General features: G+C 38.5%; 4 protein-coding genes across 9 annotated transcripts in view; 3 read left to right on the top strand and 1 right to left on the bottom strand.

Moving 5' to 3' along the window:
• Nucleotides 1-6,786, bottom strand: part of LOC107995324 (protein unc-13 homolog 4B) — a 31,986-nt gene extending 25,200 nt beyond the window's left edge. For 2 of the 5 annotated variants that reach the window (XM_062078204.1, XM_062078205.1), the window contains exon 1: nt 3,568-4,323. In XM_062078204.1, the coding sequence (XP_061934188.1) occupies nt 3,568-4,097 (530 nt within the window). In that variant the 5' untranslated portion in view covers nt 4,098-4,323. Of the gene's footprint in view, nt 1-3,567; nt 4,324-6,649 lie in introns of those variants that run through there. The other 3 variants (XM_017052757.3, XM_017052759.3, XM_062078206.1) reach the window with 2 other exon arrangements.
• Nucleotides 273-1,810, top strand: LOC107995326 (trypsin 3A1-like). Its single transcript, XM_062078219.1, has 5 exons — nt 273-344; nt 420-517; nt 588-670; nt 871-1,150; nt 1,378-1,810. Exons 1-5 carry the CDS (start codon nt 311-313, stop codon nt 1,660-1,662), a joined length of 780 nt encoding a protein of 259 aa, XP_061934203.1. The 5' UTR covers nt 273-310; the 3' UTR covers nt 1,663-1,810.
• A 3,044-nt stretch (nt 6,787-9,830) lies between the features above and the next one.
• LOC107995283 (uncharacterized) lies at nt 9,831-15,685 on the top strand. Its single transcript, XM_017052675.3, has 2 exons — nt 9,831-14,433; nt 15,344-15,685. Exons 1-2 carry the CDS (start codon nt 13,512-13,514, stop codon nt 15,673-15,675), a joined length of 1,254 nt encoding a protein of 417 aa, XP_016908164.1. The 5' UTR covers nt 9,831-13,511; the 3' UTR covers nt 15,676-15,685.
• A 679-nt stretch (nt 15,686-16,364) lies between these two features.
• On the top strand, nt 16,365-19,438 carry LOC107995282 (uncharacterized). 2 transcript variants are annotated; one of them, XM_017052674.3, is made up of 5 exons: nt 16,365-16,505; nt 16,766-17,064; nt 17,198-17,417; nt 17,602-17,927; nt 18,166-19,438. In XM_017052674.3, the coding sequence occupies exons 1-5, from the start codon at nt 16,378-16,380 to the stop codon at nt 18,450-18,452; spliced, it is 1,260 nt and encodes a 419-aa protein (XP_016908163.1). In that variant the 5' UTR covers nt 16,365-16,377; the 3' UTR covers nt 18,453-19,438. The 2 variants fall into 2 exon arrangements, with proteins under 2 accessions (XP_016908163.1, XP_016908162.1); XM_017052673.3 differs by having other exon boundaries at nt 17,599-17,927; nt 18,166-19,436.
• The last annotated feature ends 6,617 nt before the right edge of the window (nt 19,439-26,055 follow it).

Raw genomic sequence — 26,055 nt, 5'->3', positions numbered from 1 at the left:
TATTTTTCTCGTTGGAAAAACGAGTTTGTTTTGGAACTTTTGAAAGATGTAAAAATATTTTCATAATCAATAATTAATAAATTTATTAAAATATCATCGCACATAAATCAATACATACTATTTGTAACTATTTTCTAGAATCTTCCAACTTATCAAATCTTTGTTCTTGAAAATAATAATAAATAATTTTCAACGATTATCTTTGCAAAACTGCCACGTGACATTTATAGCTTCTGAAGATACAAAGCGTTCTGTTGTACAGAATGTCGTACAGATTTGTTAAACACACTCGTTCAAGCTGTCGGTAAAAATGCGTGCAAAATCCATTATTTTTTACCTAACATGTAAGTTTTCTTTTTTTTTTTCATTCCTATAATATTTTCCTAGATTTAATTAACGATTTTCGTTCATATTTTCAGGTATTTTTATTACAATAGATGTAGAAAATGTTTCTTGCAAAGCGACAATAAAAATCATTGGTGGACATCCTATTAGTATAAGACAACGACCATTCATGGTTAGTAGAATCTATCAATCGTTTTTCAAATAAATCGTTTGAATGATTTTAAAGGTGAAGACAATTGCAGCTTTCTTTGCACAATTCTGACGGATTTATATGTGGAGCTAGTATTTTGTCCAAAAATTGGGGTATCACTGCTCTTCATTGTTTGTAAGTTCCTTTATTTAATAAATAAACGAGTAACGACGATTTGAAAAGGAAAAATACGTATAAAAATTTAATAATTTTTACCAAACTTGCCAAAAAAAGAACTTAATACTCTCTCGATTAATATCCTCGAATACGAATATGAATTTTTTCTTTACAAAATTTTGTTTAATTCGTATTAAACAAATCGAGTGGCTATTTAGACTTCCAGATAGAGAAACAAATTATTTCGTGAGAGCTGGCTCGAACAAGCTTTACCAAGGAGGATCGTTGCATAAATTAACAAAGATATACATGTATAACAATACAATGTTCCAATATTGGTTCTCGAGTATACTGTACCACGATATAGCGTTGTTCGAGGTACGACCTCGCTTTCGATTCTCGAGTACTGTTCGAGCTGTTCGATTGCCCACCGAATTCAGCAAACCACCTCAGCAACTGTGTGTTTGCGGTTGGGGTTATACCAGTGTCCAAAGTAACGTGAGTGTCTACCTTGTTCCCCCAATCGTCGCGCTATGCATACCAGTTTAGATTTATCGGTTGATACTCTTTAAACTCGCAATTATGAATTTCAAACTTCTTTTCCAACTTGAATTTTCCAATTCAAGAAAAGAACGATCGAATTTTCAATTTTCGAATATTCGAAATTTCCCTCTTGTTTGAATTTCTAGATAAATTATTAATCTTTGGAAACTTTTCTCTCCTAGGCGAAAATTAGCGATGTGTTGATGGGAGTCTGCATTCGCCACACACCGTACGAGACATGCATAGAGGAAACTCCAGAATATAGAATGCTCGTTAAGAAGGATTATCATCTTTGTTACGGAGCGAGTGGGAAGGATTCTTGTTACGGTGATTCGGGAGGCCCATTGGCAAGTAAAAACACCATTTACGGTATCGTCTCTTTCGGTCAAAATTGCGCTATAGTGTCAGGGGTGTACACAAAAGTCTCTTACTACAGACGATGGATCAAGCAAATCACGAACCTGTGATCGAGTATCAGTAAAACTGATCGAGATATTAAGTTTTTGTTACCGAAAAAAAATTCGAACTCGATAAAATCGATAACCATTTGTTGTTTTGTATAACGAAATAACAATAACGTACGATGTATAATAAAGCATGATGCGAAAAAAAAAATTGTTTCTCGCGAGAGAGGAGCCCGTTTCCAGGAAAGTGAAAAACCCGTGTCCAATGTCAGAATACTGCGGAGGCTTGGTCTGTTCAGGTTCGATGCACGCAGGAAGTCCATTACGCACGTTCTGCGCAAGATCCTGTCGCGCACACACAACCACTCGGCGCACGTATCGTGTACTTAGGGCTGAATGAAGTTCGAACAGGGCCCTTGGGTAATACGTAATTAGAAACTATTGTGCGCGATTGTATTTCGTATTATCGGCACGCATAAGTAAGTATGGTTATTTCTGAACAAGTTAGATATTCGATGAACAGTCCGAGATTTGGAGAAACGAATACTAATTTCCTTCTCTCAAATATATATTTTTGGAAAATTAAATAAGAAGATTCTTCCTAGGGAATTTTCTTCTCGATATGTATGGCTAATTTCAATATAAATGTCGGTGATATCAAGGATAAATTTATCATTATAATTTCAGGTACTTTCTTTTGTACATTGCTTTTTATGCAATAAGTAGTTCCTTAGTTTGTTCGTTTTACATAAAAAATTATAATTCTAGGACAAAAACTGAACACGTTTTCCCATTTCTTATATTATTTTTATTGATTCCTTCTTCAAGATGGACGTGAAATCAGTCTGTTTACACCTTTTAATCTACAGGTGTGCTCGAAATCACTCGTCCATTCAAAACAAAAGGCAGAATTAAATATTCCCCGCGCACAATAGAACAATCGTTTCGGCTATCGTTTCGTGCGCGGGTGAGCAGGCAAGCGTTACACCTTGCCGTCATTTACTCGAATGACTCACCCACGCTTGTTTCCCTGCATAAACTGCCGGCTTTTCCACCGGGTCTTTAAACTCCCTGCCACGTGCAACGTGTCTTCTAACCGTGAGAAGTGCATTATCGTCGGCCACATCCGTCCATTTCTTCCTCTCTATATTCGTTCGTTGGATAAAGACGATAAGGAAGGATACGATCGATTCGACGAGCTTCTCGAATATTATTGTCAAGTAGATTCTATTAATATTACTGTTAAGAGATTCGATCGTGCGTACAAATCGCAGTTTCTCGAATTCGAAACTAATTAGGATCAAAATGAATTGTAATTTTATGTTATACGTAAATCCATGAGTGAAATTTTTAGAAATTGAGATTGCAAAGGCCCAAAATATTAGTACCATAGTTCTACAATAGTTGTATCATTTAAATAAAGTTATCAGAAATGTTTAATATTTTTTCCCCTGTCAATAAATTGAAGAATTCAGTAACAGTTTGGTATCTCGTTATAGGGAAGCTATGACTAAAATAAAATAGATAGCAATAAGAAGAAAGGTTGGGAAGGAAAGATAACAGAAAATAAAATATCGACGATTAATCAATTTATCCAAATGCATTCGAAAAGGAGGGAGCATCACAGCACGTGAATTCTAATTCATTAATAACTAATGCTCTGATATAACGATCAGGCAATTTATCGATCCAAGTTGTCATGGTTCATTCATAGAATTCCATGTGGAAACGTAAATTCAAGTATTATTCTCTTAATTTACAAGGATCGCGTGTATTTATAATTATTATAAAGGCAAAGAAAACAAAAGGAAAGATTAAAAAAAAAATTTGGAAGTTTTATTTTATAATATATCGAAGGAAAAGTTTAAGCTTAAAAGTTCAAGCTAATTGTAAGTGCTTCTCGAATAAATCTACCATCGATTTCACATTCGCATAAGACGAGTCTTATTCTTTTATTTCGTTACTCACCCCGTCACCACGAAAGGATAAATCTTGTTACGCAGATTTTTTAAAACGTATCGTTTGAACTGCGGGTACCAAGTGTGGTTACACATCAGACTAAAATTCTTCAACGGCTGTTCCATGCTCTTCACACTTTCTGAATCACTGTTATCACTCGCGATAGGTGTCACAGGCATTTCTTCAGTACCCACGATCACATAATCGTCCATAATTTTTTCCGATGCATCATTGCTCTTCACAAGTATCTCGCCACTCTTCGCTCTGAGGAATTTTTCTTCAGCATTCACAATCACGTATTCGTTCAAACTCGTCTTGTTACTTGGTCTCGTTCCAACGAAAGGTTTTGACACGAAAAGATCGGGCTCGTCATCCGTCATTATCGATATATTCTTGTTCCTCAGGTATTCTTCTTGGTTCTGTTGTGTATCACTTCCATATTTTTCTGAAATCTTTTCTTTAATTTCAATTGATTTGAAAGAAACTCGCCTCGAGGCTCTTCTACGACGACGTCTCAGTTTCACGAATGAAGTTAACATATTTGTAGAGAATATTTTTATTCTTATAAAATAGATAGGTTTGCTAATAAAATCACATAATATTCTTCTCTGCTTTCTTTTAATAAATTCGCTTAAAACGCTTAGAGGTTCATGATCGTGTCAAAGGGGTGAATTATTTCATTTCACTTATCGATTCTTTTTTTTTTTTTTTTTTAGAATTATCGTTTATAATGTTATTCGTGTGAATAGCACGCGCGAAACAGTGGAACTGAGCTCCCGGCACACAAAGTTTTCTCCTAATGGAAGCACTGTAGTCGATCACTTGGAGTAGGGGCACATATTTTTCCCCGTACATTCAATTCTGAATAATTTTAATATTTACGCGAATTTTTGTTTAAATATACGTCCAATTTGTGAATCATTCGATGGAAGTTTTTGAAAAGTTTATTTCTTCTTTTTTTGAAAATTCTACTTAGTTATTGTTATTACTTCGATTTTTTATTTGTATTTCGAAATTTGAATAATTTAATCTCGTCAAAGTGACGATTTGCAGATTTTTTTTATTTTGTGTAAGTGCTTTTTTAAGGTAAGATCTCATTGAGATCAAATAATTAATAATTTGTTTGTTTATTCGTATTATATACTTATATCGCTTAAGTATATGATTATTTAATTTGAAAAAATTTATTCTGAAAAAGATTTTTTAAAATTTATGAGAAAATTAAGAACAGGACGATTTTTAAAATTTCTTTTAGTAATTTCAAACATCATTAATTTGATTCCTATTCGATTTTGTAATATTTGTTATTATTTTCTGTTTGTGCATCGTTAAATTAATCTGATTTCGTAGAAATTTTTATTAAACAATGGAGGAATGATAGCGATAAATATAACTTCATGACCCGGGAAATCCTACGCGATTCTGCATACCTAGTCATACTCGTCAATGATACGATTATTAAATGTGATTCTCGAATTAGACTGATTTTTCCTTCTGATATTTTCCATGTCGTGAAAAAATAGTCTGCTTAATCATTGCTTCTATTAACATACTTTTCTAATTGTACTTTTGGTTTTTTTGTTCTAAATTTAACTATTTACATAATCGATGAACTTTAAAAAATTAATATATCGATACACGTTTCCTTTTTTCTGATCATTTCATAGATCAATCGTTATTAAATTGATTAATAAGAAATTTTAAGACAAAATAAGTGTTAAAAAAAATAATTTTGTATCTTTTTTAAAACGTAAATATTACGTGATGCATCCACTCGTGCATAATTACAGACCAGTTATTTCAAAGTTGCATTTTATTTAAAAGTCTTTTCATATTAATATGTTTCGAAAATAAATATTCTTAAAGTCTTTGAATGATTTGAAATAATTTTCATTGAAATAAATAAAAATAAATAAAAATAGTAGATAAAAATTGTAAAATTTTCATTTGCAATCATCAATTGCATAATTGATACGTGCATTTTACATTTCTCGAATGACAAATCTAAGATGTAAGATATAATTTGTGGGAAAAATGTTATTATTACTACAATTGAAACAGAGGAAATAGAATTCTCTTTCTTAGTTGCTATTTTTTCACTCTATATCATATCATTTTTCCCATGATACATAACTGAGTGGTTAAGCCCTACGTAATTAGACAACAAGCAAATAAACGTGATTTTCCCGAGCACATAGTTTCGAAATCCTATTTTATTCTTCTCTAATTATTAGGGAAAACACGTTGACAAATGGTAAATGTGATTTCACGCGTATTAAATGCGATTGTAATAATCGCGATATCGTTGAAATATTCGTATAATAATAACGTAACGTAATATAATTTAAATAAAAATGATCAATGCCGATCATTTGCCTTTGAGGATCATTTTTCATTTGATAGGCAGAAATAAAATTTCCAAAGAAGGAATGAAGGACTATCATCACTTTCAATTATCACCTTTTGTTTCCGTGGGGGAGCGAAAAAATTCAATCGAACATTTTTCCATCATCGTTAAATGGATGAAATATTATACAGAATTTTGCAAGGTCACAGATTGAAGGGGTTTCATGGTGGAAAAAAAAATATTTATACCTGTGGATCATATTTTTTACGCAAATTGGAAAAATAAATTAATGAAAAAAAAATGTATTGTGCAACTTCAAAGCTAAAAAAAAAAAAATATATAAAATAAAATATAAAATAAAAAACTACGTCGTAGTTATAAATTTTTAACTTTGTCATTCATTAAAATTTAAAAGTAATTATTTAATCATTTTTTTTTACAGAATTATTATTCTGTAATAGATAAAATAAATGAAAATATTTGTAAAATTTGTAATAACATTATTTCGAGTGTTTAAATCATAATATAATCTAAAAGTAGATACTTGAATGTATGCAATTTCTTCAGAATTGCAAAATCTAAAAGATTTTATCGTTTCGTTCGGACTAAAAGGATAATACGATCACAAGATTAAGAAAAAACATTTTTCGTTAAAGTTCTTTATCTTTATCTCCATAACTGTTTAAAAAATTCGACTCTGTGATTAATATAGATAGCTATTTTAAATTCATAAGTGATACTTACGTAGGAACAACCGATACATGGAACATCTTTAAAATTGCCTTGATCCAACTATCTTCGTACGCGTCGTGCACCATTTTTGATTGACAGTTGGTTTGTTTCTTGAAAAATTTCCAGCCAGCCATCTTATATGAATTTTTCTCACAAAACTTGCACTTCACAACAGTTGACATCAAGAAACATCGAACGAATGTGGCATCGTTCGAAAAGATAGAAGCACTGAGCTATGTTCCATTGTGCAAAGGAAATAACAAGGAACTGCTAATAATACCTTAATTGCTGCATGACATGTGTTCATCAACCGAAGAAAATTGACGGTTTATAAAAATGTCTTAGAATATATCATAAAAATACATAGATTTGTCATAGTGGGTTTTTTTTTAAACATTTGAATAAGCATCTTGGAATACTTTAGATTTTTCTATGTCACTTTTTACTTTAGATTGTGGAGAAAAATAACTTGAAAAAAAAGTTTCATTTAAAAATATACATGCGCACAAATAATTATATTATGAAATATATTTGTATTTTTTATCTTTTGATTATTTTTCAATTTGTGAATTTTTTCCTATAGTGGATTGATTAAAAAAAGAAGAAATTGGATCGAACAAAATTATCTATATACAGTATTAACATAAGAAAGTCCACTGTACTCCCTTTTGATCTTTCGAACGAAAAATCTTCATCCTTTTCCTTGTCTTCCTGGATTCCATTTTCTTCTTCTTCCTTCATTTTCTCCCGAAGGATTTTTATTACGCACCTCTTATTAGACGAAGCATCCCTCTTTTCATCCACGAATTTTTATTCCGTTATCTTCAAAGGAATGTCGTGAACATTTTCTTTTTGTAGATTCTAATTAACAATGCATTGGCATTTGGGATTTAAATTAAAACTAACGTATTTAACTAATTATCAGAGAAAACGTTTTTCGAGTTAATTACTTCATTTTAATCGGTCTTTTAATGGTGATATTTTAATGAACATTGTTTTGTAAATTATTGCATTTTTTTTCTGTGTATTTTTTCAAAATGTTTTTCTACGAAAATGAATTCCACGAAAACATACAAATGTTTTCATGCATACGATTTTATTAGATATATTTGATATATTTTATATCAGATAATTTATCAATAAAAAAGAAAATAATTCAAATGATATTTATATATTATTTTACTATTTATTATTTTATATGTATCAATAAAAAAGATTCGAAAAAATATAAACAAGGTGAATATTTTTATTATCACTCATATTTTTGGAAAAGTTTCTGGAAAAGTATTACGAGAGTCTTTTTTTCATATTTGAAATTATTGATTTAATATTTAATTGTATTTTTAATGTTTACTGTACTCGAATGAAAATTTATGAATCTGATTAACCGGTTAATATCGAAAATTTCGTTGTTATCGAATCATGTTTTAATTTAAAATGATATAAATAATTATATATATGAAAATCAAAATAAAATTAAACAATGTTTATATGCATGAAAAATTTCTTTTAATTTAATTGTATATGAAGTTGCATTGATATTGCATTGACTTATAATTAAAAAAAATTTTTCTTTCGCATATATGATTGCATATATGCAATTGTTACGAGCAACTTGTTTAGAACTGTTGAATGTATGAGTTAATCACTTAATTTAATCACCACAAGATTTCGATAATGTCCTTAAATTCTGCAGCTGTATAACACGCTAATCAAACGTGAAATTCATTTTGAGGAGTGACTTAAAGTGCACGATACCTGAAATAGTTCCAGTTAATTTCCTCATTTTCAGCTTGGAATCAACGTTTGGATAAATTAACGAATAAACGTTAGAACGATGGAATTTATCGTTTAGATCGAAATAAACCTATCGTAGAATTAATATTCTATTATGTTTTAAAAAATTATGTTGAAAAATTTTTCAAAAAACGAAAACGAAATATTCCCATAAACTCTGAAAGAATAATTCTCTTCTCCAAATTCCTACAATTTTAAAACGATTAAAAAATAAAAAAAATCTTACAAACTCTAAACTGAATTACTCAACTTTCTCAACTTTTATTTTTTCCAATTAATTCCCAATATACTTTTTCCCATTCCTTAATCCCAAGGGAATAAAAGAAAGAAATATATCCAGAAATTCAATAAACGCGCACTAATCCTCTCCATTTCGCGATTCCACTTTTATTTTACCCACAATTTTTAAAACGGTTAAAAAAAATATTCTTAACAACCCCTCTCCTTGCAACTTCTACTTTTCCCAATTAATTCCTTCGCACGAAAAGAAAAAGAAAACAATAGAAAGAATGAGAAAAGCTCCGATCCTTCTCTCCTTCTCTCTCCTGTCTCCCTCCCTCCCCCAAAAAAAGAATCCCAATAATCGAGAATCCGCCACAAACGCACGAGACTCCTCCACTTATCTCAACCCCTTCTTCATGCTTACGTTTCAGAGTTTCCATCCGTCCAGAGAGTCCATCAAGATTTCCCTCTCGCCTTTCCAGGTCGCCGCGACCAAGATCTCAATCAATCCGCGCGCTCCCGGATTGTCTAGGAAGACGCGCACCCCCGCGGCCATCCGCTCGGGCACCACAGGGGGGTGGGTGAGGGGTGGATTGAGACGCGGCGGGGTGTGGCCGAGCCCTGGATTAACCCCTTCTGACAGCCAATCATATCCAAGACAGCCCCACCACCCCCGCAACTGTCGTCCCCGGCCGCCCTTCCTCTTCCGACAACCCCTCCCCCCTTCCCCACCGCTAATTGCCCTCCTCGCTTTAATATCACGCGTGGAGGCCGCTGGAGGGACGAGGGGAGGACATGGTTGATAAGGCGGCAGGATGTGCCGAAGAGGGCAATGGAAACTGCGCCCCGTTTCGCGTGCATTCTGTGACATCTACATCGGGCGTGGGAGGAGGGGTGTTCTGTGGAGGGGAGAGACGTGTACGCGGATTCTCGCGGAGATGGACGCGAAATGCATCGCGTGGATTTTTGGCGTTTCCATCGATTTCCATTTTGCTTTATTAATGATCCCCGATCGAGGAGAGCCGCAGTCGATGCGAGACCGCGTTACCGAGAGAGATCGATCATTCTGTAGTGCGCTCGGTCCATTTGTGCGTCATTGCTCAATGATGTCGCGCGTTTATGCGTGGGAAGGGGCAGGAAGGGAGAGAATTGATTGCGCGTGGTTGATCGGTTTGGAGAGATCGTCCTTGAGAATTGGGCTATTTAAACTCTTATAAGTATATCCAATGACTTAAGGATGAAATTGAAATTGCTCAAGTTATTCAAGGCTGAAGCTACTATCAATAATATATATACATATCATATTATATGAAAAAACAAATTCTAAGCATCCAATTTATTTATCAATTCAATCCACTTTTCACGATTATCTTGAGGTCTCAAAATTTCCTTAAAATTCGGATATAGAAAACTCGGAGAATCAGTTCGAAAGGCAAATAAAGAAAAAAAAAGGGGAGAGGGAAATGTTTCGTATCTAGAACGCTATAATCGGCACAATCTCAAAGGATGAAATCGCTCGTTCATCCGAGCGTGTTCATTTTTAACTGTTCGCGGAACGGGGACTAATTAAAGACGGAGGGAAATTTCGTAGGACGAGACACAAAGGGGAGGGGAAGGGATCGTCGTCTTCGTCTTCTATATTGGCTCGTAAGGGTGGCTCTTATAAAGCGGAGCAATTATCCGGGTAAAATACTCTCCGAAATTTCCGTGATAAATTTCAGCCTGTAATAAGGGTGAGTCGCAAGTCATTTGGCCGGGCTTGCGGGGAGGGTGGGCATCGGGTGCTTCAATAGAAATTCTTTTCGATCCCCACCCCGTCCGTCCCCGTGGATGCTCGAGCGCGCGCGCGTATCGTCGTTTAATTTAAACATTTGACGCTGATCCCATTCGATGCTACGGCAAGTAGATTCCTCTGAGGAAAGGAAAGCTAATGATTACCATTACCGTCTGAATGTAGTGAAAAGTTGGGAACGGGGTGTGTGCGTGTTATTCCACGTTCTTGCCTTCGTGGCAAGTGGAAAAGTTAGGTTAGGGATCGAAATTAAAATGTAGAGTGGTGAAAGTGTGGGGCTGTGAAAGTGTTCAAGATGTAAAGGAGTAATTTTCTTATCCTTTCCTCGGAAGGGGTTGGAATATCGTTCCAAGGAATTTCGTATTTTATTTTATGTAGAGTTCGCGTTTATTTATTCCATGTAATATTGAATAAATATTTTGTTTATCATTTATTTTATATGTGAAATGATTTATTTATTTATTTATTTATTTTGGAAAATGTGAAGAATCGTATAATTTTTTATTTCTTTATTCTGAAGATTTTGAAGATTTATATTATTCATTGGGGAGTGGGAATTTTTTTATTCGATGGCGAGGAATAAATGAATGAAAGAACGAAAATTAAGTTTTATAAAATATGAAGTAAGGTAATGGAGGATAATCTTTTAAAAATATGCAATAATATTTGATTCTACGGCGATCCTTACTCGAATGAGGCAAACTTAGCGTTGTGTATGAAATATACGATGCAATTACGCGGATCTATTGTTCGGTTTCTAAAATACGCAAGACACGGCGAAGTAAATTTTGGATTTATAGCTCAATCTCAACTTTATAATGGCTTCGTATAACTTTTAGACGGGGCTAAACACTTCGTCCATTAAAATAGAACTTTATTATTGCATATATATATATAAAACACGTATAGCTTGAAAAATTACTAGTAATATTTATTTTTTATTCAAATTAATAACAATAAATGATATTTTTTGTAATATATCTTATATGATATCATTAATTTTATTAAAAATCATGATCCATTACTGTTACAGTCTTCGTTATCGTGTACGATAATTTGTTAATGTGAACAGAACGATTACTTTTCACCATTAAATCTGTAACAACTGATGAATCGAGCGACGAGATAAAAACAGGGTAATAAAATAATAATGGGGAAGAGAAAACTCAAGACGACATAAAACCTGGCCTGTAATTAAGCTCTTGCCCTTGAACTTAAGCTCCTTAGAGGTTTTCTGAGGCAGTGAAATTCCCGCATACCCGTCAACGTCTAATGAGGGGATTGCGGATGAAGTTTCAGGCTAGAAAGGGGCAATTAGGCAAACTGTGTTTGCTCTAGCTCTCGAAGAAACCTGCGCGCAATAGTGATCTTCAATTATTACCAAAATAATATCTTAAAATGCGGCCTCAAATATTAAGAATAAAAAAAAAAAAGAAAAAATATATACATAGATATACATGTACAAAATTTATAAAAGCACTCGTAACAAAAACGTGACAAAACGATTGAAAATAAATTATATCTTCCTTTTTTTCCCCTTCACCCCTGATATCATTATTACACACGAGTATTCTACGCAGCTATTTTATTATAATCCTCAAAAAAGCATAGAAACGTCAACGAAACGTTGTCTGAACTCTTGCATCGAAGAAATAAAAAAGGAAAAAGAAGAAATCCTCCCTCTTCCCCGCGAAACAACAAAACAAACACATCGAAAGCGGAGAAAGAATCATCCCCAGCCGAGTGAATCCTCGAGCGACTATCTCAATCCGAGCAGAGGCAAGAAAGATCACCACCAACGGGACAAAATTAAACGACCTCATCATCATTAGAACCCGGCCACCTAATTACCGGGAATGTCTTAGACGCGGATGACATCGTCAACGAGCACAGACAATCGGGCGCCGGAGGAGAAGAGACACCCCCCCCCCCTCTCTCTCTCTCTCTCTTCCTCCATCTTCCACTTCCACTACATCCGCGTGACAAGTAAGGATGAGACGGATCGGTGTGCACGAGGGGATGAAAGCTTATTAATAGGGGGTTTCTCGAGGGAGGGAGAGCGGAAGGCCTAGAAGGAAGGACGAGAGAGTAACGAGGCCTTGAGGGGCCGGTTGTTGTTTCCGTTTCCGTGCTTCCGTCCCGCAGCAGGTTGGAGGAGCAAGGGGAGGGAGAAAAAAGTAACAGACTCCCCGCAAATAACCCTCCCCCTCCCCCACGACGCTCGACGCGGGGCGTGGCCAAGGTCTCGTGGTGATGGCAACGCTTGGCCAATCGGGGCTCGCCGTCGCGCAACCCCCTCGTTGGCCACCTTGAGCCTTGAGGGTGAAAAAATATTGACCGTGGCGAAGGGGGGTATTCTGCGGTCCATTTGGGGGTTGCGGAGGTGAAACACAACGTCGGACTGCTGATTGCTGGCGAAGAGTGGCGAGCGGGGAGGGGGGTTGGTTGGTTGGAGCGTGCGGGTGAATATCCCCTCCTCCTCCTCCTCCTCCTCCCCCTCCTTCCCCCTCGTCACGTACGGGATCATTAGCCGGATATATCCTTAGTCCTGCTCGCCAACCCTCTCCGATAGCAGTGATCCTCGTGGCTGACATCATTATCCTGGGACGACGTGCAGCGCCAGCGCGGCTCGGCCATCCTTCGGGGTTGGTCCCCCTCGTCGTCATCGTTCCAGTTCGGTTCCTCGTGTTCCCCCTCGTCTCGTGTTTCGTGTTTCGTCGAAACCGTGTCGGATATAACCTCGTCTTTGTTTTCCAAGCCGGGTATTCGTATTTTCCAGGGGGGGAGTGATGTCGCGCGGCAACGATGTCCGCCGGCAACAACGAGTCGGCACTCCGTGACACTGTGCTCGACCCTCTGTGTTTGGTGATAAGGAAATTTTTGGAGAGGAGAGTCGATAAGGGAACGATGAACGATTCGTGTGAGTGAATTCGAGGGATTTGGTTCTTCTGATGGAGCGATGAATCTGTGTCGATGTACAGAAGAGAGAGTTATAGAATATAAGTATCATAAGTAGAGTGGGCCTGTTTTTTTTTTTTTTTGGTATCTCGGATATACGCGATTATGGAGACGAATGATCCGTCGGGCAGGTTGGCCGTCGAAGATCTGTCCGACTGCCGAAGCGAGAGCAGCCACTCGGAGAGCCAGTTGCGAGCGTTTCAAGATTACGAGCGGATCAAGGAGTTGAATTTGTCCGTGGATAAATCGAAGGATGATTGCCAGATCGAGCCCAAAGACTTTCACCTAGGTTTAGAATCGGGCAAGGCCTCCATCCGTTTCGAGGAATTTGAGACCACCGGCAGGAATCATCCGTTGACGTTGAACAAGGGTAAAGATTTCGGTTACGTGGCGGGCGGTTTGAACGAAATGGCGTATACGTTGGACAGATCGAGTGAGAACGACGAGTCATTGGAGGCCGGCAATCTGTGCAGGACCAAGAATCCGACGGCCAAGGATCTCCTGTTCAACCTTCGCGAGAACAGGCACAAGAGCACGCACGCGACATTGTCACTGTCCGACAGGTACGGGAAGGATTTGAATTTCGCCGTTTCCGAGAAGGACATCAAGGATTTCGGCCTGTTGAAGAATTACAGCATCGATCGGATGAAGGAGTTCAATCTGTCGTTGGACAGGATGAGGGACAGTCATTTCGCGTTGGAGAGACTTCGAGGGGGTGGTGGATTGTTGGAGAATCCACCGTTGATGGAGCACGGAGAGTTGAAGAATATGCAGATGCAATCAAGGAGCCAAGATCTCGAGGCGATCGCGCTCGAACGCATGAGACGATCGCATCTGTTGGGCGCCGATCTCTCCGCCCAGAATTTGTCCACCCAGATACCGCATCCCCATTCCATCACGCAGATGCAACACTCGCAGCAGCAGCAACAACAGCAGGCCAAATCGTTTACCATCGACGCGATTCTCGGGTTGAGGAATAATCCTAGGGAGAAACGGAATCAGCAGCAGCAATACAGGAAGCATCAGGGTACGTGGTGATGGATTGTTCTCTTGCTGGCAGGATTTTTAGGTGGAATATTAGGTGGGATTCGGTTGAATTTGAATTTCTGAATCTTAAGATTAGGGATAGATAGGTTTTCGTCTGGATTTTGGTAATTAAAGGTTTTTTTTTTCTCTTTGCGTGGATAATATTGTGGATTGGATCGTGAAACTTACTTAATCGTTTGATTTTTGATTGGATCGAGATCGGAGTGAGATGATCAAAATGAAAGGGAAGAATCGAATCATTTATTACGGGAAGATCTATCAAACTTCAGATGTATTTCCTTTGGAAACAAATGAAGATAACGTGATAAAATCGTTCTGTCAGTTGTATACATTCATAATTCAAACAAAATTCTCGTTAACCTCAGCAGTAACTGAGGAATAATTAAACATCGATTATTTCGTGACCGAATAGTAGTTTATTGAAATCTTTTCAATCAACTTTATTATTAACATAATTTCGAGGTATGAGATACAAGACACCTTGTTTTTCACGTTTCCATAACCTACCCTCAATTTTAAATCTACGTTTCGAATTTCTCTGATAAAATATAAAAAGAATATGTTATTTCGAGAAAGAGAATTATCGAAATTTCTAAATAAGTACAAATTTTTATTAACCCTGAATCCACGCAATTATTAATTCGTTAGTCATCAACGAATACCCATTCCAAATGTTTGCTCCTTCAGATCCTTTGCTCCTTCAGATACGAGTAGCAACCACATTCCTCCACCTTTTCCCCTTGCTCAATTAAATTAATATTAACAAAAATATCTCACAACGAATTATCTTACCTATCGATTCGAGGGCGGCAAATCCTTCGTCCTTTTGAAAAAGAAAAGAAAAGGAAGGGAAAGAAAATCGTGGATTTAAAAAAAATATGGAATCGCAGGTCAGGAAGGTGGCGCGAAGAACGGTGGCTCGAGCTCGTGTTCCGGCGGCGGCGGCAAGTTGAAGAGGGTGCGTACGATCTTCACGGCCGAGCAATTGGAACGGTTGGAGGGAGAATTCGCGCGACAACAGTACATGGTCGGGCCAGAGAGGCTTTACCTGGCGCACGCACTCAGGCTGACCGAGGCTCAGGTGAAGGTCTGGTTCCAGAATCGGCGGATCAAGTGGCGGAAGCACCATCACGAGCAGCAGAGCCAGAGGGTGCACGAGTTCCAGCGTACCCTCAACTCGTCCCTGGAGCACGAGGACAGCAACGAGGCCGACAAATGGTGAAAAGAGTCCGCGTCCCTCGATCGTGAAGCGCGACTTGGCCCACCCCTCGTCTCACCCCCGTTTCTTCCGTTCTCCGATCCCAGAGATGTTCGACCGCTCGCGCTCGAGGAGGAGGGCTTGACCTTGGGCCAAGGACGATACACGCTCGGTTCGCGGAGCGCGCTGTGACGATTCTTCTTCTTCCTTCCTCGAAACGACCTCTCTCTTCCCCGCGTTTCATCCTCCATCCGTTTCTCGATCCTTCGCGACGAAAAGTTGTGACTCTTCGTCGAAACGTATCTTTCGAGATTCGAGTTGGATTTCGGCCGATTTTTCGCGCGGAATATGAAGGCGAGGATCGGAGGGACGTAGGAGTTGTAGATGTTGATCGAGGATATCTTGACGAGGGAATGTGAGATTGATTCAGAACGTTGATGTAAATCGACGAGAGACGATTCGTAGATCGATCGATGAATTTGGATGAATTTTTTTCTAGATTGTGTATTTCTCCGTGTTGAGACGGACTCGAACGATTTCTCTCCTCTTATCGTTTTGATAATCCTTCGATGTTTGTATTCGATGCTGTTACGCGGTGAGGGGATAGGAGATAAAATTTCTTTTTTAACGAAATTATGTAAATTGTCGTCCGATAAGTGTGTGAAAGTGAAGAGACGATTGTTCGACGATTCGCGGACACTGTGGACGAACGACGAAAATTAAACGATGAAACAAGCAGAAAATCTTAGGTCGAAGTACATTCAACACATGTACTTTGACACAAGGGATCCGCCTGATACGTGTTGGAGGCATCCCCAGAGGAGAAGTCAGTCTTTTCCACTAAGCAGAAGCAGGTAAGTATTTATTCCCTTTTTTTTTCTTTTTTAGAAAGAATATCGTATAATTTTTCTTTTTTTATTTCCGAATTAAACTTCTGAAGATGTTAAAATATATGCGTATGTATAAGAAAAGAAAAAAAATAAACTATAAAAATGTTTTACTAAAAATAAAAAGAGAAAAAAATATTCTTACAAAAAGAAGAAATAATCTTAAATAATCTTGATGATAAAGATAATCTTCTGGAAATCGGTTTCTCATCGAAATGTATCTTAAGGAGCCCGGAATCACCGACGAACTATTATTCCTCGAGTTCTTACAAGCCGCAAAAGGGCCATATGTGTTCCGGCCCGATGTACTCGAAGTATACCTCGCATCACGGTGCCGACGCTGTATACATGCAGGCTCGGTCCAAATCTCACCGAGACGTGCACCATCCCTCCAACTTGTCGCCCAAGAGGAAGATCCACTACGACGACGAGTTAGGGGACATCGAGAAATTGAAACTCATCGACGAGGAATTGGGGAATATCGTGGAGGGCAATATGGACGAGAACGTCGAAGAGGAGATAACAGGTTCAGAATTCACGAAACTTTGATTGATCCCTGACAAATCGTTTCGTTTCGATTTTAAATTAATTCGCGCGGAGAGAGGATCATCTGAGAGAAAGAAAGAGAGAGTTTGGAATTTTTCTATATACATATATAGCGGAAGAGGATCAGGAGTACTTGGACAAGGATTACGAGGAGCACGAAGCGGACGATGAAGTGGAGGAGGAATCCGACCCGACCCCTCTCGCTCATAGGTCTCAAAGAGGAAACAAGACCGAGGCGATGTTGAAACAACGATGGAGATCCGAGCAACAGCCGGACCCGCGAAGAATCCGTGGCCAGCAACGTGTCACTTTAGTAGATAATCCTTCTCCCAGGTAAAGATAGGAAAAATTTTCTAATTTTTAAATCTATATATATTTTCTTCCTTCTTCGAACATTTTCTTTTCTTTTTTTTTTCAAAGTTTTTCGAACACAGAACACAGAAATGTTCACACAGTTTCTTTTGAAGCAATTTCGATCTAAAGATAATTCGAAGGAATTATTCGTGATTCCTAGTAGGTACTATCATAATGTGGCCGAGCACGACATATCCGAGCCCTTATCAGAAGAAGATTTCGTCCGAACGTCGATGAAGACTTCGAAGCGGCAGCCCTCCGACTATTATTGGGTGCCGAGGAACGAGCCCGATCGATACGAGAACGTGACGCCGTTAATGCGGCGAGCCCGCACCAAACCGGATATGGATCGTCTGATAGACTCGGAGATGAATAAAGCGAGAAGATGCAATAGGTGCGGTAACTTGTCGAACAAGAAGAACGAACCGCCCGTGAAGAGTACTTGCAGATTTGACGATTCTGCGAATATTCCTATCAAGGGATCAATCGGTGAGATTCCGTATCTTATTGCTTATTTTATTCTACGTTCTATTATCGATCGCTCTTTCTCAAAAAAAGATATTATACTTATTATTTATTTTGAAATCATCGTCTCTGTACTTCTTCCACTAAAAATAATAACGGAAATTTTGCATTCAATTGGACGACAATTTTATTAGAAATTGAAATAAATGTACACGCTGGAAAAATCTATCATGAAAAAATTTTCTTATTATCGATTTTCCAGGTGACGAGGCCGAGAACCAGGAACAATTATACGGCCGTTGCAAGTATGCCACGAAGGAAGCGAACTCTATGGATATTCCAACTCTGTACGCGATGAAATCACGCAGATCCCGTGACACAAAGTCGCCGATATACGACATTCCCGAGCACGGGCAGGAGAAGCTCTCCCCCGAATATTGTCGATCCTCGAGATACCCAAGAAAATCGGATGCGTTCATGGAGAAGTCGAAGAGATCGTTGCACACGTCTCACGGGACCGCGCGTATACCTCCCCGATACGTCGAATAAAATCGTTCCATCGATCGATCGAAATATTCATACCAAGGAAGAAGGATATAATAACCCGAGAAGACTACTTGCAGAATCACCACCTGAAAAGAGAACAATCGAGAAAATTATTATTGGAATCGGACCATATACGTGCGCGAATGAGAAAAATTCCAATTTATTCTCACGAATTTGATTCTTCGATAACGTTTCAGGATCGAAGATCCTTACCCTCGTCTCCAACCGATTTCTCGCGACTTATTTTCGTATAAGGAATTCGTCCCTACTCATCGCTGTTTAAGAATGTACGTGTCGAACAATGATAGAAACAAATGATAGAACGATGTCTCGCCTCGTTGTTACTCATACTTGAGAGTGAGAGAGAGAATGTATGTGCGTGTGTGTGTGGCGGATGGAAGAACGATGAAAATTAAATAGCTTCTACTCGATCGTTTCCCTCCTACTGGTTGTGTAATATATATTTTTGTAACTGTCCTCGGGTCTAGATGTTACACTTGTACGTGTTGTCCGAGACTAAAGCTAGTTGCACGATGTACATAACGCATTAGAGCGAATCGATTAGGGTTTAAACGTCTCCTCAAGAGATTAAAAAAAACATTTGCTTTCACGTATTCGGTGTTGGACGATCTTCTAAATGGTAATCACCGTTCTCCCTCGGCACGAAATCGATTGTATATACGAGACACCACGATTCTGACGACGATTCTATGTACACATGTACGCGTACATGTTGCAGACAAGAATAAAACCTCGAATCTGTGCACCGAACCCAGTCTACTTTGCCTAATCCTTGCCTGCCGCACTGATTCCCCGATGTACCGAGTGTTCTTTCTCAAATCTGATTCATGGGATGCGTTATTTTCACGATAGAATTTTTACAGACCGATGTTTTACCTAAATCGAAGTTAAGAAATTTATGGAATTTGTATTTAAAATTTAGAGAAGATTGTATTAAAAAAGAAATCCTTTTCGGACAGTAAAAATTTTGAAAAAGTATGGCATCGTGTCGCATTTTCGAAATAAAGAAACTTACTCGAAAGTTATTTCTTTCAAATTTTCCAAAGATTTCAAGTGATTGAATTAAATCAACGATACGAAATTAAAATTACTCCCATCCATTTTATCTATTCGAAATCCAAAGAGGGAATTTTCAAATCGATTTTTATTATACACAAATTATATATTCGTTATGATATACACGCACAAATTTGAAACTGGATTAATTTCCAGGTTACGAAGAAATCCTCGAGGAACTTCATTCCATTCGTTTTTCTTCCGTCCACCAATTGGTACTAATTAATTAGCGGCGTGTCTTGCCTCTCTTTCCGTGATTTTATTCGTTGGGCTCCACGAGCGAGGTGGAGCTTTTTGTACGAGGCCACAAAGGCCGCTTCCGCCACCGCTTTTGTTTAAATATTAATAACGCGCGGAAACTCTGTCGCTCTCTGACCGCGCCAGGAAGGCCGCGCTTTGTTCAATTAAACTTAATATCTTTATTATATCGGAGCGTCGAAAGCGGATATTATTTATTGCGGCGGAAGTCGGGAAAACGGGCCGTGCTTGGGTGGGGACGGAACCGAGATTCTGTTGCTTTTCGTACGGATGGAAACTGTTCTCGAGGATCAAATATAATGCATATTATAGTTTCAGATTTATGGAAAAAGTATACGAATTGTTATATCTATACGTTTCATTAACAAACTATATATATATATATAATTTATATTCGACGAGGTTCCTTGTTCTTCTGCAATTGTGCATTTTTTTTTGTACTATTTATATTAATAATATGAAATAAAATATAAATAATTATCGATAATTATCGCATACAGGAAAAAGGATCTCGTCGTTCTATTAATATTTCGATGAAAGATACTGTGTTATAACGATTCGTTTACGGATTCCACGAGTGGTGTAGGCAAATCGAACGTCGGCCATCAGAAAATAGTAATCGTCCATCGAGCAACGAAATTCCTCCATGGAAAAATCTGACGCGAATGACGTCGGTAACTAATATTCGCTCGTTACGTGCAGGCCTTTTGTCGACCATGATAAATTAGCCGTCGACCCGTGTCAAAGTGCTACAAAAGAAAAGCAAACCTTCGATGGAGAATCGTACGGACTTCGCTATCAAGCATCGCGGATATCGATCAGGAGAACTGGGGAGCGTCTAATCCATTCGTCGAATCGGTCTTCGATCGAACCGATGTTCCATATAATCGATAATCGCGTTAATAGAGTCACGGACTGACGTTGATAAGACGTCCTCGACTCGAACAAGTAATCTTCCCGAAGGAAGAAATCGGGATTTCAGAATGATTTTGAAGAAGGAAAGATATTTCCAAATGGAAAAGTCGCTCTTCTCTTTTCAATTTCATCAAAATCACGATCGATCTATCGATTCCTCTTCAAACTGTCATTCGAATCAAATCAAAACCATATCCCAAAGCTCACTTAAAAGATTAGATTTAGAAACTACAAAATCGATCTTTCAACCTCTGATCCACAATTCCTTATCTACTCCTCAAAGACACCCAAATCCTCCCCTAAAAAAATTATAATCCCAATTACAATAATCCTAACAAAGCACGACAACAAACACAGTTGGAATCCCAAGTCCATTTCATCAAACCTAATCCCATCGTCAACATAAGCGACGATTATGTTCACGAATGGCAGGAAAAATCACGACATTCGTCTCGCGAGGAGAGACGCAAGCGAGAGAGAGAGAAAGAGAGAGAGAGAGAAAAGAGCATCGAGGTGATAAGCCTCGATATCTCCGAGCTACACCCCCTGCGCGCGAGATGTAAGCTCCGCCTATCCCTGGGTTACACCGGTACTTGCAAGAACCCCCCTGGATCCCCCCACCCCCGGCCAGAGGGGGTAACCCAACCCCCGGTGTGTTCCATCGTCGTTGGCATCCGCGGCATTCCAATTAGCTCGCGAATCAAAAGAGCCCCACTGCCTTTGTGGGGTCTCACCCCCTCCTACCCCCTGGTAAACTGTCTCCTTCCCTCTCTTCCGCCCCCGACGGCTTAACGTCGCCTCTCTTTCCGGCCGCCTCTGTATCGCTCTTCCTCTTTCGATCGTTCCCCTTTCTTCTTCTCCTGTTTCCAGCCCGGTTACCGAAATCCTCCCTGTCTCTGTTTCACGCGCGTGCGAGGGATGGCGCGCGTACGATGCTTCTTTTTCCTATCGGTTTTTATACGATACATGCGATTCGATTCCCTCGGGTCTCCCTCTGGTCGGAAAGTTTTCGAGCGCGATCCGAGAGCCTCTCGATTCCGGGATTCTGGGAAAGAGAAATTTCGAGAATTTTCGAGAATTGAGCATTTCTGGAACCGGTTTTTCCGGAAAGTGAGTTTCGACTGGGGACTTTGGGATTGGAGGTGTACGGGATTTTCGAGAATTAAGTACAATTCGAAGGGGAAAATTGGAGTAGACATATAAGGAGAAGAGGAAAAGAGTAGTGGTTCTTAATCTTGGAGATAATTTAGAGATCCCATATTATTTAAGAATAATAATTGTCAAGAAGAAAGAATGTTTAATGCAACTTCAGAAAATAGCCTTAAATATCTCTGTGACAAAGGCCATATTAAATACCGAAAAATTGTAACGTTATAATGATTGAATCGGAACGGTGCTCGAGCGTTACCCCATCGAGCTTGATAAAATTACAAATATTCGCTCAGGATTGGCCGGCGCTCGTGGCCGATTTAAAAATTCCCGTTTAATAACGCGCCGGGCCACGCTTTGACATAATTCCGCCGTTACATCGATCTCCACACCGGTTTTCAATCGTCCTCCGCCTCTCGAGAACGCGCTCGCTCACGAACGCGGCAATTAGCGAAAAAATGCCGTGTAATAATTCGCCCCTCTGGGAGCGCAGTTTCGACGTGAAAAGAGCTTCGTTTCGTTCGAACGTTCCACATCCTTGCCTCCCTCTCCCACCTGGATTTTAATCTCGAATCTATGCCCTCTCTCACAGCTTACCTCTACGGTTATCCAATTCTCGAAAAACGGAAAAAAAAAGGAAAGAACGGGATAATTCGGAAAGAGAGGAAGGGAAGAAAAGGAGACGAGAGGAGATGAGAAACGGAAACGAAAAAAAAAAATATCGCCACGAATTTATGGAAATCGGACGAAACGACCGACGTTCGTTGGTGTGTGACACACGGTTACACCGGGACGATTTTAATATCCGCGAATGATAAACAAAGTGATATCTAACGAAGTGGATAGAGGCGCGCTGTAATAAAATTTGCGTTGCCGCTTCGTCGCGACCGGCCGCGGGTAAAACGTCACGAGCGGTTTCCTCCGATTTCAATTAGCCCTCGCGACCCTCGCCCTGTTCCCTCTCTCTCTCTCTCTCTCTCTCTGTATAAGCGCGCTCGCGCGGATGTAGATCGCGTTTTCAGAAGAGGGACGAGATAGCTGGTTGGTCAGAGGGAGGGCGATGAGTCCTTTTTTTTCTTCTTTTTTTGGTTTGGTTTGGTTTGGTTCGTTTATTCTTTGATTCGACGTAGGTGGGGGTGGCCGATGTCGTGCTTTGATGGGATTTTGTTTGGAAGAAATTTGGCGCGAGTCGTTCTTGTGGATCTTTCGTGAATTTTTTGTTTGGGGAATGTTAATACGTGGAAAATAAATTTTTATATTTAATAACGAATAGTGGGAAGTGGATTGGTCGAAGAATTTCGTGGAATATCGTCCAAGACTTAGCTGAATTCGAATTTCTTTTTGGTTCTCTAAAAGGAAACTAATATGGACGTAAAGTGAGAGAAGGGAAAATTGTCTAAATAAGGAGTGAGGAACATTAACTTATAATATGATCCATAAAATTAATTCAAAGATATTTTTAACGTTGAAGAAAGTTAGATAATGAATAGTTTAAGAATAAATATCGAAAATTATTCAGCCAGTTTCGAAGTATTAAGTATAATTTTGGTTGGTAAGTTATATTTCTCTTTCTTCAACGATGATTTAGATCGGAAAAACCACAAAGAAACTGGCTATGAGAATCATTTCGTTCGGCCTTTGTATCCGCACATTTACAAAGGGAAATTTCAGAGATACTTAGGCGTACCCTTTTTGATATATCGTCCCGCGTAATATCGCGAGGGATACGGATCTCTAATATTTCGTTTATTACGAATTTTTCAAAGAGCAAAGGGAATAATTGCAACGATGCGTAGGAGGCTGTGATCGCCGGAATATGTCGGCACGATCAAAGAACATTCCTCCGCGCGAAACATGCCGGCAACTCGCGTTAGATTCGTATCGAACCATCTATCTGAATCTATAATCGGGATAAGCAAACAATTATTCTTCTGTCGCATATGCTTCCTTATTTGCGCTCTGTATTTAATTGTTGCTTAACAACAATTAAGAAAATATGTCAATATGATCTTCAACCATCAATTATAATTATACTTAGTTAATAGAGAGGGACAGAAAGAGAGAGAAGGAGAGAGAAATATTTTAAATACTCGATCACATTTAATCGATTCTTCAAAGATCTTCAATGAAATTTTCACTTCTCTTGTTGATTATACAATCCTTATTTTGAAATTTATTTATTATTATTCAAAAGGAATAATATAACGTAATAAAGATGTCGAGTATAAAGCATATGCGTAACACATTATCTCTCTTATAAATTTATCTCTTTTCCAAATATTTCGAAATTTCCCAATTTTGTTCATTCAACAATGAACGGGATTTCGTTAATGAAATTTTAATTAAGGAAAGCCAACCTTCCTTCCCTTATTTCATTTTGACGATAAACGATTTTTCCATAAACAAACGGACGCTTGCACAAATGATACGCGGATTAATTGGGTCAATTTGCATCGAGTACCGAAAAATAGCAATTAAGAAAGACACAAGAAGTGGAAGAGGCGCCATAAAATCCGCAAAGAGGAAGATTATTGCGCGGCAATGTTCAATGGTTGACGAGAGGAGAAGCAGAAGATGGCACACAGGTCGGACCGAACCAATTAACGTTGTAGATGCGATAACAAGTGGTGCCCCGTTTAATTTATCGTACAACGAAGCGACAAATTGCAATATTCTTCCGAGATTCGTTGTCCACCGTCACCACGAACAGCATGACCGATGCTCCCGTTATTAAGGGGCGAGAAGCATACAAATATTTTCGTTACAATTAGTCGTCGTCGACGTCCAACTGCACCTGCATCCCTGGAACCGGCCATCATACATCATAACTTCGATCACGGGTCCCGCCACCGAGGAGCTTCAATAACGATGCAATCTCATTCAAACGTCGTCTAGCGGTAGCTACGAGCTGGCCGAGTACTGTTCTTTGGAACAAGACTTAGGATTAGGAAAATCATTTCTCGAATTAGAAATACAAATATTGAGTATTTGCATTTTGATATTGACAAATTGACAAATAAAAACTATAAATTGACCAATTTTTCTTAGAAGTATCATAAGCTTGATCTATATCAGATGAGATTTATAAATATTAACAGAATGATAAATATTCGTTTAATATAGAAAATTAATATCCCCAAGATTCTCCAAAATATAAAAATAACTTTATTTGTGTAACCACGCGTACAAAATATGAGAAGAGAAAGAAACACCCTCAAATTTCGATTCAATTATTCATAATTCCTGCGAAAACTGGGGCTTCGAATATTTTCTCGGTTTATAGCTGTCGCTAATCGCGACCGCGAATATACATGTCGTAAAAAGCATAACCGCTTTTGGTGGAACGGAACGGGGGGATGTACGCAGAGGGGTTGCTCGCATTCATAACATCAGACGGGGTAATAAAAGTCACCACTCCCTCCCCCTCTTTCTGCTTTCGACCCCACCTTCGCCTCGAGAAATGGAGGGATCGTGGAGGCACGTAGGTGAATCAAAAAGCGTCGAGGGAGCAACGATGCGGATCCACGGTTATTGTATTACGTTCCACGTCCACGAATTTTTCTCGCGAACGTGTATCCTTTCTGTGAACACGAGCGCGGATTATGCACGGGTGTGTAATTAACGATGGGATTAGGAGAGTTGCGAGAAGGGTTGGTTACATGGATCGAAGTGGAATAGAGTCGCAAAAATTCTTGGAAGGCTTGTTAGCTTTTTGCAAACGAATTTTTCATGTTGCTAGTCGAGGGACGTGTAATTTAATATCCTTTTTTTGAAAATATAATTATCGTATATAAATTTATTCATTTTCATTGTTTCGAGCACTTTATAATCGTTTTAATCTTTGAGGATTCTTTATTTCGCATCTTCTCCTATTATTCTCTTCATTTTTTTTCTACTTTTCGTATTATCATAAAATTAAAGATACCTCTAGGATTAAAAGATTTTATTTAAACAGACCAGGTAACCAAGTAACCATTACCATAAAAAGAAAAGAGTTCTAAATATATTATTATTTTACGATCCTCTTGAATCGATTAATTAAACTTGCACACCCATTCCTAGTTATTTCTCAAAAAATTAGGTATATTTGCAAAGAAATCCTACGTACAATTCCATTTCAGAAATATATAATAAATAGAAGAACACAAGATTTTATGCTCCATCGTTCACGGATGCTGAATCGATCAAACTCGATACATCCAACGAT

Source organism: Apis cerana, linkage group LG8 (assembly GCF_029169275.1).
Source record: "Apis cerana isolate GH-2021 linkage group LG8, AcerK_1.0, whole genome shotgun sequence".
Taxonomy (NCBI): Eukaryota; Metazoa; Arthropoda; class Insecta; order Hymenoptera; family Apidae; genus Apis; species Apis cerana.
This window is presented reverse-complemented; position numbering and strand designations above follow the sequence as displayed.

Bases quoted from the DNA above. Each gene is read 5' to 3' on its own strand.
- LOC107995326 (XM_062078219.1), top strand. From the start codon at position 311: ATGCGTGCAAAATCCATTATTTTTTACCTAACAT. The intron at 345-419 runs GTAAGTTTTCTT...TCATATTTTCAG, and splicing joins CATTATTTTTTACCTAACAT to GTATTTTTATTACAATAGAT. The intron at 671-870 runs GTAAGTTCCTTT...GTGGCTATTTAG, and splicing joins ATCACTGCTCTTCATTGTTT to ACTTCCAGATAGAGAAACAA.
- LOC107995283 (XM_017052675.3), top strand. From the start codon at position 13,512: ATGGAGACGAATGATCCGTCGGGCAGGTTGGCCGTCGAAGATCTGTCC. The intron at 14,434-15,343 runs GTACGTGGTGAT...ATGGAATCGCAG, and splicing joins GCAATACAGGAAGCATCAGG to GTCAGGAAGGTGGCGCGAAG.
- LOC107995282 (XM_017052673.3), top strand. From the start codon at position 16,378: ATGAAACAAGCAGAAAATCTTAGGTCGAAGTACATTCAACACATGTAC. The intron at 17,065-17,197 runs GTTCAGAATTCA...ATACATATATAG, and splicing joins CGTCGAAGAGGAGATAACAG to CGGAAGAGGATCAGGAGTAC. The intron at 17,928-18,165 runs GTGAGATTCCGT...TCGATTTTCCAG, and splicing joins TCCTATCAAGGGATCAATCG to GTGACGAGGCCGAGAACCAG.